General features: G+C 43.9%; 1 protein-coding gene across 6 annotated transcripts in view; it reads left to right on the top strand.

The window, feature by feature from the left end:
* Nucleotides 1–15,889, top strand: part of PTPRT (protein tyrosine phosphatase receptor type T) — a 680,142-nt gene that overhangs the window by 271,823 nt on the left and 392,430 nt on the right. For all 6 annotated transcript variants that reach the window (XM_033963545.1, XM_033963543.1, XM_033963541.1 and 3 more), the window contains exon 2: nt 4,037–4,162. In XM_033963545.1, the coding sequence (XP_033819436.1) occupies nt 4,141–4,162 (22 nt within the window). In that variant the 5' untranslated portion in view covers nt 4,037–4,140. The remainder of the gene's footprint in view (nt 1–4,036; nt 4,163–15,889) is intronic.

The raw sequence follows: 15,889 nt of genomic DNA, 5'->3' as shown, positions 1-15,889 counted from the left end.
CTTTGGCAATTGGTGCCCTCAAGTGGGTGCTTTGGGCACTGGGCACCCAAATTCTATTAAGGAATACTAGGGCAAAGGTGTGCCAAAAATATATACACCTCCATATATCAAGTCAATGGCAAGAATAAATGAGAGCAGGTAGATGCAGCAAGCAATGCACACCCTTATAGAATATTCTATAGCAGGGGTCTCAAAGTCCCTCCTCAAGGGCCGAATCCAGTCGGGTTTTCAGGATTTCCCCAATGAATATGCATGAGATCTATGTAATGCCTATTTCCTGAAAACCCGACTGGATTGCGGCCCTCAAGGAGGGACTTTGACACCCTTGCTCTATGGGAACACTCCAAAGGGCAGGGGTCTCAAAGTCCCTCCTTGAGGGCCGCAATCCAGTCGGGTTTTCAGGATTTCCCCAATGAATATGCATGAGATCTATGTAATGCCTATTTCCTGAAAACCCGACTGGATTGCGGCCCTCAAGGAGGGACTTTGACACCCTTGCTCTATGGGAACACTCCAAAGGGCAGGGGTCTCAAAGTCCCTCCTTGAGGGCCGCAATCCAGTCGGGTTTTCAGGATTTCCCCAATGAATATGCATGAGATCTATGTAATGCCTATTTCCTGAAAACCCGACTGGATTGCGGCCCTCAAGGAGGGACTTTGACACCCTTGCTCTATGGGAACACTCCAAAGGGCAGGGGTCTCAAAGTCCCTCCTTGAGGGCCGCAATCCAGTCGGGTTTTCAGGATTTCCCCAATGAATATGCATGAGATCTATGTAATGCCTATTTCCTGAAAACCCGACTGGATTGCGGCCCTCAAGGAGGGACTTTGACACCCTTGCTCTATGGGAACACTCCAAAGGGCAGGGGTCTCAAAGTCCCTCCTTGAGGGCCGCAATCCAGTCGGGTTTTCAGGATTTCCCCAATGAATATGCATGAGATCTATGTAATGCCTATTTCCTGAAAACCCGACTGGATTGCGGCCCTCAAGGAGGGACTTTGACACCCTTGCTCTATGGGAACACTCCAAAGGGCAGGGGTCTCAAAGTCCTTCCTTGAGGGCCGCAATCCAGTCGGGTTTTCAGGATTTCCCCAATGAATATGCATGAGATCTATGTAATGCCTATTTCCTGAAAACCCGACTGGATTGCGGCCCTCAAGGAGGGACTTTGACACCCTTGCTCTATGGGAACACTCCAAAGGGCAGGGGTCTCAAAGTCCCTCCTTGAGGGCCGCAATCCAGTCGGGTTTTCAGGATTTCCCCAATGAATATGCATGAGATCTATGTAATGCCTTTTTCCTGAAAACCCGACTGGATTGCGGCCCTCAAGGAGGGACTTTGACACCCTTGCTCTATGGGAACACTCCAAAGGGCAGGGGTCTCAAAGTCCCTCCTTGAGGGCCGCAATCCAGTCAGGTTTTCAGGATTTCCCCAATGAATATGCATGAGATCTATGTGCAGATAAACAACTACAAGATGATATCTCATAGTTATGCCATACTTCATTCAGTGATATTTATTAGTCTTACTGGTCCTCAGCGGGCCCCACGCACTCAAACTCTCTCACTGTGCTGGGCTTTATGCTCCCACTCGTCCTCGGATCCAGTGTGAATAGTGTTTTAAATAATTTAAATATTTGAAGAAATAATTTAGCATATTCAAATAATTGTGTGCTAAAAGTACTTAGCTTAGATTGGTGATTCTACCCCCCCTGAATAGCGTCTTTTGCACAAACTAAGTACTTTTAGCACACAATTATTTGAATAAGCTAAATTATTTCTTAAAATATTTAAATTATTTAAAACACTATTCACACTGGATCCGATGACGAGTGGGAGCATAAAGCCCAGCACAGTGAGAGAGTTTGAGTGCATGGTGGCCCACTGAGGACCAGTAAGACTAATAAATATCACTGAATGAAGTATGGCACAACTATGAGATAACATCTTGTAGTTGTTTATCTGCACATAGATCTCATGCATATTCATTGGGGAAATCCTGAAAACCCGACTGGATTGCGGCCCTCAAGGAGGGACTTTGAGACCCCTGCCCTATAGGGTAAGTGCACCCAAAAGTGGCAAATATGGTGACCGTAACCTGTTCATTGGTTCATAGACATAATCACGGAAGACAAAGGCGTGCGCCGACAACTGAGCGCAAGATGGAGGCACGCGCCAAAGAAAATTACTGTTTTTAGGGGCTCCGACGGGGGTTTTTGTTGGGGAGCCCCCCCCCCACTTTACTTAATACAGATGGCGGCGGCGTTGTGGGGGGGTTTGGGGGGTTGTAACCCCCACATTTTACTGGAAACTTAACTTTTTCCCTAAAAACAGGGAAAAAGTGAAGTTTTCAGTAAAATGTGGGAGGTTACAACCCCCCAAACCCCCCCAACACCCCCCCAACACGGCGCAATCTGTATTAAGTAAAGTGGGGGGGTTCCCCCCCCACACACCCCCATCGGAGCCCCTAAAAACTGTAATTTTCTTTGGCATGCGCCTCCGCGCTGCGCTCAATTGTCTGCGTGCGCCTTTGTCCCGGCGCGCTTTTGACCTGACACCCTGTTCATTTGGGGCCTGATTCTAGAACTCTGCTGCAAGATTGACTGTGGGTGCTTCACGGATGGTGCATATTACGCCAATTCTGAAGCAGTTGCATTGGCTTCCCGTACCATGGAGCGTGCAAGTGCCCTCGACGGTACATCCGGTCTTATATCGTACAGCCTCTGAACGTTTTCGAGATTTGTTGGCGTTGCATTGTCCAAGAAGGGAACTAAGAGATTGCCATTGATGAAAGAGAGAAATGTGATGCGTGCCAAGGTTGGGAAGGTCAATGTTTTCAATAGTAGGGGTGACATTTTGGAACTCGTCAGTTACGCTACATCAATGACCATGCACTAAATCAGTTAGTGCACCTTAGTAAAAGGCCCCTCCGAATTAAATATAGTCAGAAAAATATATAATTGAAACTTGTGTATTTTACGGCCGTGCTAGAAATGGGCTTAACGAGCAGGACAGTCCCATGTTAGGACACACTAAGCCCGTTTGAAAGCTCTTTATTAGCAAGTAACTTTAAAAAAAAAACAACCCCAAAACTGTGCAGAAAGCATGCATCTATCATATACTCTTTGATATAACATAGAAACATAGAAAGGTGACGGCAGAAAAGGGCTATAGCCCACCAAGTCTGCCCACTCTACTGACCCGCCCTATCAAGTCTGAGTGTCTTACTAGGCCTCTGTAGGGATCCCACGTAGATGTCCCATTTATTCTTAAAGTCAAACACGCTGTTGGCCTTGGCCACCTGCTCCGGAAGCTTATTCCAGTGCCCTACCACTCTTTCCGTGAAGAAATACTTCCTAATGTCACCCCTAAATTTCCCTCCTCTGAGTTTGAGTGGATGCCCTCTTGTGGCCGAGGGTCCCCTGAGTAGAAAGTTGTCATCTTCTACCTCGACACGACCCGTGATGTATTTAAACGTTTCAATCATGTCTCCCCTCTCCCTGCGTTCCTCCAGAGTGTAGAGCTGCAGTTTGTTCAGTCTCTCCTCATACGAGATATATGTACACTCTTTTTAAATAGTATTTCTGGAAGGATTCTAATTAGCACCGCAAAAGATGCTTGAATACTATCTTCATCTCTATAATTTGTTAAAAAAATTTTTTTTTAAATTTGTAACATCTGCGGTTTACAATTTCTTATATAGGGAATGATTACTTGGCCTTGCACCAATAAACCAAACTCATACTCAGGCAGATGCAGCACTGGGTAAGCTGTTATTGAAACCTAGGTAATGAGTCTCTAATTAAAGCCGTCCTGAATTTAAAAGAATAAGAAAAAGATTTGATAAAATAAAAATAGGAGGTGAGCTGTCTAGAAGCTTTTCTTTGGTATCCCAAGGCATTTATGAAAACTTAATTGACTGTAAACCATCTCTCTCTCGTCTTTTTTTTTTTTTCCCCCAGAGTTTGCTTTAAATTCACTGATGTAAATGAAAAGTATGTAGTAATTGAGCAAAGGTGTTTATCTTTCTTCTTTTCAGGCGGCTGCTCTTTTGACGAGCAGTATGGAAACTGTGGCTACAGCGTAGCATTGGGAACGAATGGATTTACCTGGGAACAAGTCAACACGTGGGAGAAACCACCCATGGATCCAACGGTGCCAACGGGTGAGTGTCTAACCTGCATGCCCAACGCTGGTGAGCTTCCTAGAAATAATGCTCCGGAGTATTTGAGGTTATGGCAAAAGTTACATTACATTACATTAGGGACTTCTATTCCGCCTATACCTTGCAGTTCAAGGCGGATTACAAAAGAGCTAACTGGACATTCCCAGTGAAGTTACAACAGTTTTGGGGTTTTTTTGGGTTTTTTTGGTTACAAGGGAGGAGAGGTACCTGGATTAATTCTGGAAGAACTTGCAAATTGGATATTAAATTGACTGTACGTTACTGTGTGATATAACAAATAGATTACAGTTAGAGTACAAATAAGATTACGTTACATTTCAGGGATCTGAATACTTGGTTGATGTTCTGGGGAGGAAGAGATTATTTAAGTGAGGTTTTGGGGGAGAATTTAACTAGGAGGAGGGGGAAGGGTTGGGTTAAGATATTTGGATAAATTTTTTGAAAAGTAGGAGTTTTGATTTCTTTTCGAAAAGTTTTGAAGTCGCCCGTTGCCGTCAACAGGTTGGAGATGGAGTGGTTAAGTTTTGCTGCTTGCGTCGCCAGAAGGTTATCAAACATCTTTTTGCGCTGAGTGCCCTTGAGTGGAGGGAAGGCAAAAGTTTTTTTGTCATGAGGTAAGGATCTGGTTTAGGCGGTTGTTTAGATAGGGGGGGCGGAGCCGTTTAATGCTTTGAATAATAGACAGTAGAATTTGAATTGAATTCGTGCTTACATAGGTAGCCAGTGAGTCTAGGAAGGTAGTTGTAATATGATCATATTTTCTCAGGGAGTAGATCAGTCTGAGGGCAGTGTTTTGTATAGTCTGAAGTTGTTGTATCATGTTGGCAGGACAAGGTAGATAGAGGGAATTGCAATAGTCCAGTAGACCTAAGACTAGGGATTGGACAATTAGCCTGAAGTGGTGAAAGCTGAACCCTTTACCCTTTCAGAAACATTTCATGGAAAGTATCTATCACAATCTTTCTACCCAGTTGTTCTTTCCTCACTGTGGTTCTTTGGAGAGAATGACACAGGCACAGATTTTTCCCCATCCCCACGGGAACTCATTTTCCTGTCCCAGCAAGTTTTTTTCGAGCCCTTTCCCCATTCCTGCAAGCTCCAAACTCATCTGCACAAGCCTCAAACACTTTAACATCCTAAGTAGCAACATTCTAGAACTCAGATTGTGATGTCACAATGCCTCATTCCACCAATGCCTAAGTTCCGTCCCTCAAACACTTTACCATCATAAGTAGCAACATTCTAGAGCTCCGATTGTGATGTCATAATGCCTCATTCCACCAATGCCTAAGCTCCGTCCTCATCTGCACAAGCCTCAAACGCTTTAACATCATAAGTAGCAACATTCTAGAGCTCCGATTGTGATGTCATAATGCCTCATTCCACCAATGCCTAAGCTCCATCCCTCAAACACTTTACCATCATAAGTAGCAACATTCTAGAGCTCCGATTGTGATGTCATAATGCCTCATTCCACCAATGCCTAAGCTCCGTCCCTCAAACACTTTACCATCATAAGTAGCAACATTCTAGAGCTCCGATTGTGATGTCATAATGCCTCATTCCACCAATGCCTAAGCTCCGTCATCATCTGCGCAAGCCTCAAACACTTTAACATCATAAGTAGCAACATTCTCGATATGTCAACATTCTAATTCAACGCGTAACATATCTGTTAACTTATGTTCAACTCCATCAGCCAAAAAGAGCTTTAAGATCATTCCAAGATATTCGATTAGTAGTCCCGCCTCGTTTGGTGTGTCAGCCGAAGACAATCTGGAACTCTTCACCTCTCCATATTAGATTAAGCTCAGATTATATGAGCTTCCGTCACTCAATTAATACGTGATTATTTCAAAAATTCTTTCAGTAGGGGGACTTTTTAAGCTGTCACTTAATCCATTATCTCCTGCAAGACAATAATATCATGAAGTGAATGAGTACTCACTTTTTAGCTGAATCTTCAGAAGTGCTTTTCACTTTGGGTACAGTGTTTTTAGTCCCATAGAGGAAAAAAGAACACACATCGTCATCAGATCCGCCTATGTATTTTGTTAATTCCAAAAGCGGTCCGTGTTTCGTGACCTTATTCAAAGTGGTTTTATTTATTTATTTATTTATTTTCTATACCATTCTCCTCGGGGAGCTCAGAATGGTTTACATGAATTTATTCAGGAACTCATAATCGATCTAATGTACCTGGGGCAAAAGGGGTATTAAGTGACTTGCCCAGGGTCACAAGGAGCAGCATGGGTTTGAACCCACAACCTTAGGGTGCTGAGGCTGTAGCTCTAACCACTGCACCACTCTAGAAGTCAAAATGTAGCAAAAGTGAACCAAGTATAGGACAATCAAGCCATTGTGACATCACTGCTGAGGTTGGCTCTTATTGGTGGAATGAGGCATTATGACATCACAATATCAGCTCTGATTACCAGAGGCAGAAACTTTTCACACTATTTATTTATTCAATTTTCTCTACTGTTCTCCTCGGGGAGCTCAGAATGGTTTACATGAATTTATTCAGGAACTCATAATCGATCTAATGTACCTGGGGCAATGGGGGGATTAAGTGACTTGCCCAGGGTCACAAGGAGCAGCGTGGGTTTGAACCCACAACCTCAGGGTGCTGAAGCTGTAGCTTTAACCACTGCACCACACTCTTCCTCCTTATAACAAGTTCATTTCAATTATAATTCTAAAATTTAAATTTTCAAAAATAACTTAGCTGTAAGCTGTACTAGTATTCCATCAATGTCGGAAGGGGAACAGTCATTCCGACACGTTTCGCCTTATGGCTTCTTCAAGGAAGTCCCCTCATTAGTGCCCGCGTTCGAGCTTGTCTGTCCTCAGTATTCAACATTCTAAAGTGTTTGTCATTTGTTAACACAAACCCCCTTCAATTTTACTCTGCACCATCCCAACTGAGTTATTTCTGTATCAACAAGATGGCCGCAGCGTTCTTCCTTCCTGTTTAAATCTCCTGCAAGTTGTAGTAACTTTGTTTCAGCAGCCAATCAGGAATCACAATAGTGACATTCACTTGATTTCCCAATTCAGCCCAAATGGTGAAACCGTATTTAATTTTTTAAAAATCCATTTTTGCTCTGTTCGTAATGACCTAAATGTTAGTTCCACAGACTGGTGCTGTGCATGATTGTTTAATCTGCACCTAACCCCAGAGGTGGGCTATAGAATCACGCTTAGGGCCATCCTTTTTGGTGCCAAATTTTTGATGTGACACTCGGTATGTAGGCATGAATCCGTGTACCTACTGTAAGTAAACATTAAAAAGTTACATAGAAACATGACGGCAGATAAAGGCCAAATGGCCCATCCAGTCTGCCCATCCACAGTAACCATTATCTCTTTCTCTTTCCAAGAGATCCCACGTGCCTATCCCAGGCCCTCCTGAGTTCAGACACAGTCTGTCTCCACCACATCTTCCGGGAGACTGTTCCACGCATCTACCACCCTTTCCGTAAAAAAAGTATTTCCTCAGATTACTCCGGAGCCTTAACTTCATCCTATGCCCTCTCATTCCAGAGTCATCCAAGGAGCTTCAGAGAACTGTTGTCAGCCTGCCCACAGAGTCCGTTTCAGTAGGAAGTTATTTGATAATGAACTTATTTGAAATGGGTCTGAAAGGATGACGGCAGCAAAGCTTCTAATGGCTCTGAACAAATTACTTCTGCACTGCACGTTTCCCCCAGTGCCCAGCTGTGTTAAACGATGCATTTGAACTATTGCCAGTCTCTACACTCGCTCTTTTTTTTAGGGGGGGCTCCCCCCGGAAGAAAGCAATCAAGTGCATAGCACTGCAAACTGTGAAGGTTGACAATGTCTTATTATCACCATCAGCTCTGTAACAATAACAAGAGCATTGAGTTAATAGATTGGGAGAATCCAAGTCGCAGAAAGAGCCAATAGATTCTCCTGAAATATAAATCCCCCATGGAATCTGATTAATCACCTCACCCTCAGCACACCTGTCCTCCAATCCACTCTGCTCCGCTTCCTACAATTAAACCATGTGGCTGGATCCAGTGAGCTGTGGCCAGATAATTTTTAAATTCTAATTAAGCAAGCTCCAAGGATTGACCTTTAATTCATTCTGTTTAATTTCATTGTGTCTTTCCAAATGGCACTGGGGGCATAATTGTTTTCCAAAGCAGAAAATATGAGTTGTATTGATTGGTTTTTATCCTTCCCTAGTTTCTCTTGTTTCTTTCCTTACTTGTTGCCTCTTGGCCCCACTTTGCAGTCTGATTCTTAGGTATCGGGGAAATCTCATATTTCCTCCATGATATTCTATGTTGCGTTCGTCAAATATTGCAGTGGTTCCCTGTGGCAGAAAGCATAGAATACCGTTTTAAGAAACGATAACTTCCCTGATGTTCTTTTGACCAAATATTTAGATTTGGATTTAGCTCATGTCTTTCTCAAATGAAAGATTAGTTCTTAACGCTTCTTGAGGAATGCTCTAACTCTGGAGTCTTGTGTTTCTTTTTGCATGGAGTGGATCCTTTGCATCACAAACTGGCAAAAACAGCATGGATAGTTTTCTTGTGAAAATGAGACTTTTGTGAGTAATACTGTTTATGGTACAGATTGTTTGTTTAATTCTCAGAAAGAATCTAGTTGGCTGCCATTTACATCTTACATTGTAACTTGGAATGGATTGTTAAATCTGTGTTCTGGTCATTCAGGATTTTCATGGTACTTGTTCACAGCTGCTAAACTAGTCAAATCTGAACCCAACAAATATCAGCTTGACTCAGATTCAATACAGACTTTGTTGATTCTCCAGATTTGCCAGTTCCCACCAATCCACATTGAATCAATTCATTGTGTAGCCTGTGAATTAAGAAAAAAGGGGCTCAGAACAAGCATTTGGAGACTATCAGATCTTTTAAAAAAGCTAATTGACAAACCCATATCTGTTGCATGGGTTTTTTTTTTGTTTTTTTTAAATTCATAAACCTTTTTTTTTCCAGTTTACACATCTGGATCTGGAAATCATGAAATATCCATATACAGACACAAAGTTAAATTTAGGGCCCTTTTACTAAACAGTGTTAAGAACTTACACCCTGATTCTATAAAACATGCCTAAAGCTAGGCACCTACTTAACATTTCCCCCCCCCCCCTTTTTTTTTACTAGGCCATGGTAGAGATTCCTGCTGCAGCCCAGAGCATTAAATGTCACAATGCTGCTCCGACACTCATAGGAACTATAGGTGACCCATCAAAAGCGCGCCGGACTTTGGAGTGCCGACATTTGCACGCAGGACATATACGTACCACCGCTTCTGCTGCTTTTAAGACTTTCCATTAGCATTGTGAAGGGGTGGGGGGGAACCCCCACCACTACATTTATAAGTCCTTGCACTTCTGTTGGGGTGTGTGTGTGTGTGTGTGTGTGTGGAAAACACCCCCCAACACACACACACACTACACTGAAAACTCCCGAACAGCAAAAACAGAAAGGAGAACGGCTAAGGGGAGATATGATTGAAGTCTACAAAATATTGAGTGGAGTAGAATGGGTACAAGTAGATCGATTTTTCACTCCATCAAAAATTACAAAGACCAGGGGGACACTCGATGAAGTTACAGGGAAATACTTTTAAAGCCAATAGGAGGAAATTTTTGTTCACTCAGAGAGTAGATAAGCTCTGGAACGCGTTGCCAGAGGATGTGGTAAGAGCGGATTGCGTAGCTGGTTTTAAGAAAGGTTTGGACAATTTCCTGGAGGAAAAGTCCATAGTCTGTTATTGAGAAATACATAGGGGAAGCCACTGCTTGCATGGAATATTGCTGCTCCTTGGGAGGAGGCCCTAGTAAGGGCTAGCTCCGAGTCCCTATTTATTATGCTTCTAAGTTAATGACATCATAGTAACTCCCTCTTTTACACATCTCATGATTGGTGGGTACAAAGGTACATGGTTTTACATTGGTGGATACAAAGATAGGTACATGCTTTTTACCTCGTGATTACCTTGAGATCATCCTCCAACTCAGCACTTAGACAAGGGCCTGATTAACACGTGGACAGGGCCTGAGTCTTTGCACATATGCAATGCCTGTGTAATGCCTGTCAGCTGATGTCCTTACCAAATAATAATAATAACTTTATTTTTGTATACCGCAATACCACAAACAGTTCAGAGCGGTTTACAATGTAAGAGAGGACAGCTCAAATAAGATAAGCATGTGACAGTCCAAAGGTTATAATGCATGCTCCTTAGCCTTAAGTTGTAGGCAAAGTCTGATTGTTGCCCATATAAGGGATGCTTAAACAAGATAAGGAATGAGGGTAAATGTGTGTCAGGTTAATATGTGGCAAAAGTCTTGTGACAAGATGCTAGTATTTTTCCTTTACTTAGAATGGTTGCATGGCAAGAAGGGAGAGGGAATGAGAAACAGGGCCTCAGATCCAAACACAGGCCTAGATCCACACACAGGCCTAGATCCGCACACAGGGCCTAGGTCAGTGTGCCGACCTGACCTGCGTTCAGAACCGTCTGTGTGCTGACCCTGCCTGTGTTCTGATGCCCTGGATCAGAACTTATCAGATCTCCATCCCTACAGTTTTGACCAGGTACTAGTGACCTGGATTGGCCACTGTGAGGATGGGCTACTGGGCTTGATGGACCATTGGTCTGACCCAGTAAGGCTATTCTTATGTTCTTATCTAACTAAAGACTGACAGGCACATTACTCGGCACCTATGTCTTAGGCGCCATTTATAGAACTGGGGCCTTAGGGTTGGAGTTAGTAAATGATACCAAAAAACAAAAGAAAACAGTGCGACACAGAGTTGCAAAGTGGCTAAGTGATTTAGCTTATTAATTCTAGTGCTTGACTGTTCACTATCAACGGCAACATTATAACAGGAAGGCTATTGGAGGCCTTGGTTTGCTGATGCCAGGTCAAAATTAGGAATCAAAACTAAGGCTCTTATTCAGACAAATTGTCACCCGTTTATTTATATTGGAATGCCAAATTAATCTTTCCGGAGGATTGTCAACATTCTTAAATGTTTCTGGCTTAGAATGGTTGTGTGTTTTTTTAAATGGTGCATCTCTAATTATGAAACTTGTAATAAAAATCAGATTTGCAAATGGCTCAATGAATTAAAATTTCCTGGAGGGAAGATGGAAACCAAGCTTTGTTGATTATTTTTATATCTCTTTTAACAAAAAGAAAAATTAGACTGCACGTAGAAGAGCATTGATCGTTATGAAATCAGCCATCTTTCAGTTGGCTCGTCCTATCGACCGTCTTGCTTTTGTTAAGGATTTTTAAATGACAATTGGAACTAAACCGTGTCTAGACTGAGCTGCAACCCACCTGAAGATGATAAGAAATTCACTCTGGCTCATTTCTTCAAATTTTCCTTTACTAGAGAACATGGAAGACTGCACAAAAAAAAAAAAAAAAAAAGCATAGAAAACGCAATATGGTTTTCAAATGTAGTAAATCGTCACTAGCATTGCATTTTCCGACAAGAAAATAAATGTAATTATAGTCATGAATGTTTAAAAAAGAAGCAAAGGCTGACATACAATGAAAATGCTGTGTTCAGTGAATTCTAATGGGCTGCCTCAACACTTGAGCCCTTCTTCCCCCACCCAATTCCTCTTTCAAGCATATGCTTCCTAGCATGATCTTTCGGCATGAAATGAACATCTGTAGCAAGCAGACTGTCCAAGTGACGGCAGAGGCAACTGGAAAGGCAATTTGAGTTCTGCTTCCATTCATCAAACTCGACTGCTGGTCTCTTTCCTATCTCAGCTTCAGTGAAGCAGCAATCGCGCACAGGCAAGCTTACCTGCGGATACATAAGACCAGATGTACATCAAGCCCAGTAGCCCACGCTCATGCTGGCCAATCCAGGTCACTAGTACCTGGCCAAAACCTAAAGAGTAGCAACATTCCATTCAGAATCTCAAAGAATAAGAAGATTCCGGAATCCCAGAGAGTAAAAAGATTCTAGAATCCCAAAGAGTAGTAACATTCCATGCTTCCGATCCAGGTCAAGCAGTGGCTTCCCCCATGTCTTCCTCAATAACAGACTATGGACTTTTCCTCTAGAAACTTGTCCAAACCTTTCTTAAAACCAACTACGCTATCTGCTCTTACCACAACCTCTGGCAACGCGTTCCAGAGCTTAACTATTCTCTGAGTGGAAAAACATTTCCTCCTATTGGTTTTAAAAGTAACCTGTAACTTCCTGTAACCTGTAAGTAAGTTCCCTGTAGCTTCATCGAGTGTCCCCTAGTCTTTGTCATTTTTGATGGCGTGAAAAATCGATCCACTTGTACCCGTTCTACTGCACTCTGAATTTTGTAGACTTCAATCATATCTCCCCTCAGTCGTCTCTTTTCCAAGCTGAAGTGGAAGAGTAGTCTGATGGTTAGAGCAGCCAGCTTAGAACCAGAATCCACTGCGATTTCTTGTAGTCTTAGGCAAGGCCATTAAACTTCCATTGTCTCAGGTACAGTGTTAAAGGGCAAATCTTCCAAACATTCCCCCCCCCCAAGTAATAACCCCTCAGAATAGATAGAACAAAGCTGCCCTATCCCTGTGCACAAGTCTTGAACACTTATGATTTTATATTTTGATGTGTTTTTGGTACAAGCTTCCCAAAGATTCAGTTGCCTGTGTTTTTACATCATCTAGAAAGATAATTGGATTGTCTTTCATACATGGGTGTAGAAGAGAACCATCACTGTCCATTAAATGTTGGAAATGTTCCTTGATGCCAGCAATGATGGATGAATCTGTTGCAGTAACAGTAAGATGCTTAAGCAACTGGGCACATGATGGAAGGACCTTGCAGATGGTAGGGATCTGATCAGCAGACAAGGCTCTTGTTGCCACCTTAAAGGCAGACAAGAAACAAATGATCTCATTTAACAGAACTTCATTTAAATCCAAAAGCAGCTTCTGTTATTGAATTCAGTTGCCAGTTGTCTACGACAGTGTTTTTCAACCGTTGTTCCGCGGCACACTAGTGTGCCGCGAGATGTTGCCTGGTGTGCCGTACGGTCAGGGCCGCCATCAGGGCAGTACCACCAGTCTAGGGAGAGGGTCGGTCCACCCCACGTGGACAGGAGAGAGCTGGACGGGGGACCCGCGGAGTTCAATACATCTCAAGCCGCGAGGCTCGTCTTCTGTTCCTGCCTGCCCTGCAGCTAACATATAGCCGATCACAAGCGTTCCCCGATGTCAGCACTGACGTCGGAGGGAGGGCTTAAGCAAAGCCTGCCCTCCGACGTCAGCGCTGACGTCGGAGAATACTTCCGTTCGGCTATTTGTGCGCGGCAGGGCAGGCAGGAAGCAGAAGACAAGCCTCGCGGCTTGAGCTTCGTTTTGCTGAGAAAGTTGCAAAGATGGGCTGGGAGGCAAACACGGAACATAAAAGGGGGGAGGGAGTGCATTTTGGACACAAGGCATGAACTTGGGAGAGAGGAAGGGAGTGAAAGAGATGCTGAGGTGGGGGAGGGAATGCGTTTTTGGACACAGAAGGCATGGACTTGGGAGAGAGGAAGGGAGGGAAAGAGATGCTGAGGTGGAGGAGGGAATGTGTTTTTGGACACAGAAGAAATGGACTTGGGAGAGAGGAAGGGAGGGAAAGAGATGCTGAGGTGGGGGAGGGAATGAGTGTTTGGACACAGAAGGCATGGACTTTGGAGAGAGGAAGGGAGGGAAAGAGATGGTTGTGTACATGGGGAATAGAAGAAAGGAGAATTTTTGGTCATAGGGAGGGAGTGAGGTACAGATAGTGGCATACCAGGGTGGGGGGGGGCGGTCTGCCCCACCCCGGGTTTACATCCCAAGGGGGTGCACAGCTGGCCACCCTCCAGTGTTGTCCCTAGGCCGGCAAACTGCGGCTCTTTAGCCACTTGAGTGCCACCGCCGCCATCGGGAACAGGCCGACGCCAAGTTCTCTCTGCTTTTCCCTGTGGGGCCGGCCAACTCTCGCCACTCGCGTCAATTCTGACGTCGGAGAGGACCAGCCAATCGCTGCCTGGCTGGTCTAGAACGTCCTCTCTGACGTTAGAATTGACGACGGGTGGCGAGAGTTGGTCGGCCCCGCGGGGAAGAGAAGCAGGGAGAACTCGGTGCCGGCCTATTCCCGATGGCGGCAGTGGCAGCCTATTCCCCAGTGGCGGTGGCAGCATTATAAAATACTTTCTTTGTGTTTATTTGATTCCTATTCAAGAGAATTACTTTATATATAGTCAATATAGGCACAGAGTTAAATTTTTTAACATTTTCTAATGGTGGTGTGCCTCGTGATTTTTTTCATGAAACAAGTGTGCCTTTGCCCAAAAAAGGTTGAAAAACACTGGTCTACGATGCGTTAAGTTTTTACATGTTGATACTAGCATTTTATAGATGCTGTTTAATTGGAACAGCTGTTTTAAGGCTAGTCTCAACAGAATGACACAATGATAAAGTTTGTCCCCTGCCCTGCAAGCTCTGCCCCTGTCCCCGCCCCTGCCCTGAGGACTCTGTCCCTGTCCACATCCCATAATCAACTGCAGGTACCTGTACCAATGTCATTCTCTACAAAGAGCCCCGCAGTCATAGATGTCAGAAGGTGCACCATCAATAGCGTGCAGGACATTGACAAGCTGACAATTCCAATCTGTCAAATGCGCACAACAACAAGTGCATGCAAACAGGAAGGCATATGGCGAAAGTGCGAGTTGTAAGTGTAGTGGGGGGTTCCCTTCACACTCCCCCTCAACTACAGCACGAGTTTAGTGGGGGTTTTACATACACACACCCAGAGCGCAAATGGGAAGGCATAGGGTGGCGCACATTTACCCAGCGTGCAAATGTCGGGGTGGAATTGGCTCGCCAATGTCCCTCACGCATTTGTGCCAGAATGGGGGAGGCCACAAGGGCATGGCCTCCCCATAATTTTTCAGTTGCCAGTTGTTGCTCACCTTTCCTCCCACTTCCTGAACATTTACAGTTGGCTTTAAAAAAAGACGTCCTAGAAGAGGGGTATTTAGGTCAGGACACCCACCCCCCAGCACGTTCACAATTACCTTTTCAAATAGACAGAAGGTGTTTCATCGTCGTCGTCATCATCCAACCACCCACAGATACAGCAGGTATAGCTTATTTGTAGGTAGTTATTAAAGGGAAAAACCCCTGTGGCAGCACAGGCTGTTAAAATGACCCCCCTCTGTTTTCAGCTAGGTCCTGGTATTACAGGAGGATAGTCTGAGCTCCTGAAGGTTAGTCTACGGTAGAGAACTCACCATTTGGGACTTCTCCAATAGCTCTTGAAATCAACAGCAGCATCCTTCAAAGAAATGTTCTGGATTCTTCACGCACGCACTGATTTTAAATTGCCTTGAAAAGCAAAACAAAATTGTTAATCATATTTATTTGAGTCCCTTCAAAGACTGATATATATACTTCATTAAAAAAAATCAGGACTCTACTGCACTTGAATTGCTTTGAACTATCACTGGAAATGGGTGAACAAAATGCACGATACAAAACAAAATAGTATATTATTAATCACTTTTCTAGTGCTGTACATGTCCCTAGTGGGCTTACAGTTTAAGTTTTGTATTTGGGGTAATGGAGGGTCGGATGACTCGCCCAAGGCCTTGCGAAACTGTAGTAACGCTTGAACCCAGAATGCCAGCGTCAAAGCCCAGCGCATTAAC

Source organism: Geotrypetes seraphini, chromosome 11 (genome assembly GCF_902459505.1).
Source record: "Geotrypetes seraphini chromosome 11, aGeoSer1.1, whole genome shotgun sequence".
NCBI lineage: Eukaryota > Metazoa > Chordata > Amphibia > Gymnophiona > Dermophiidae > Geotrypetes > Geotrypetes seraphini.
Note: the sequence above shows the minus strand (reverse complement) of the source record. Positions and strands in the feature narration are given on the sequence as shown.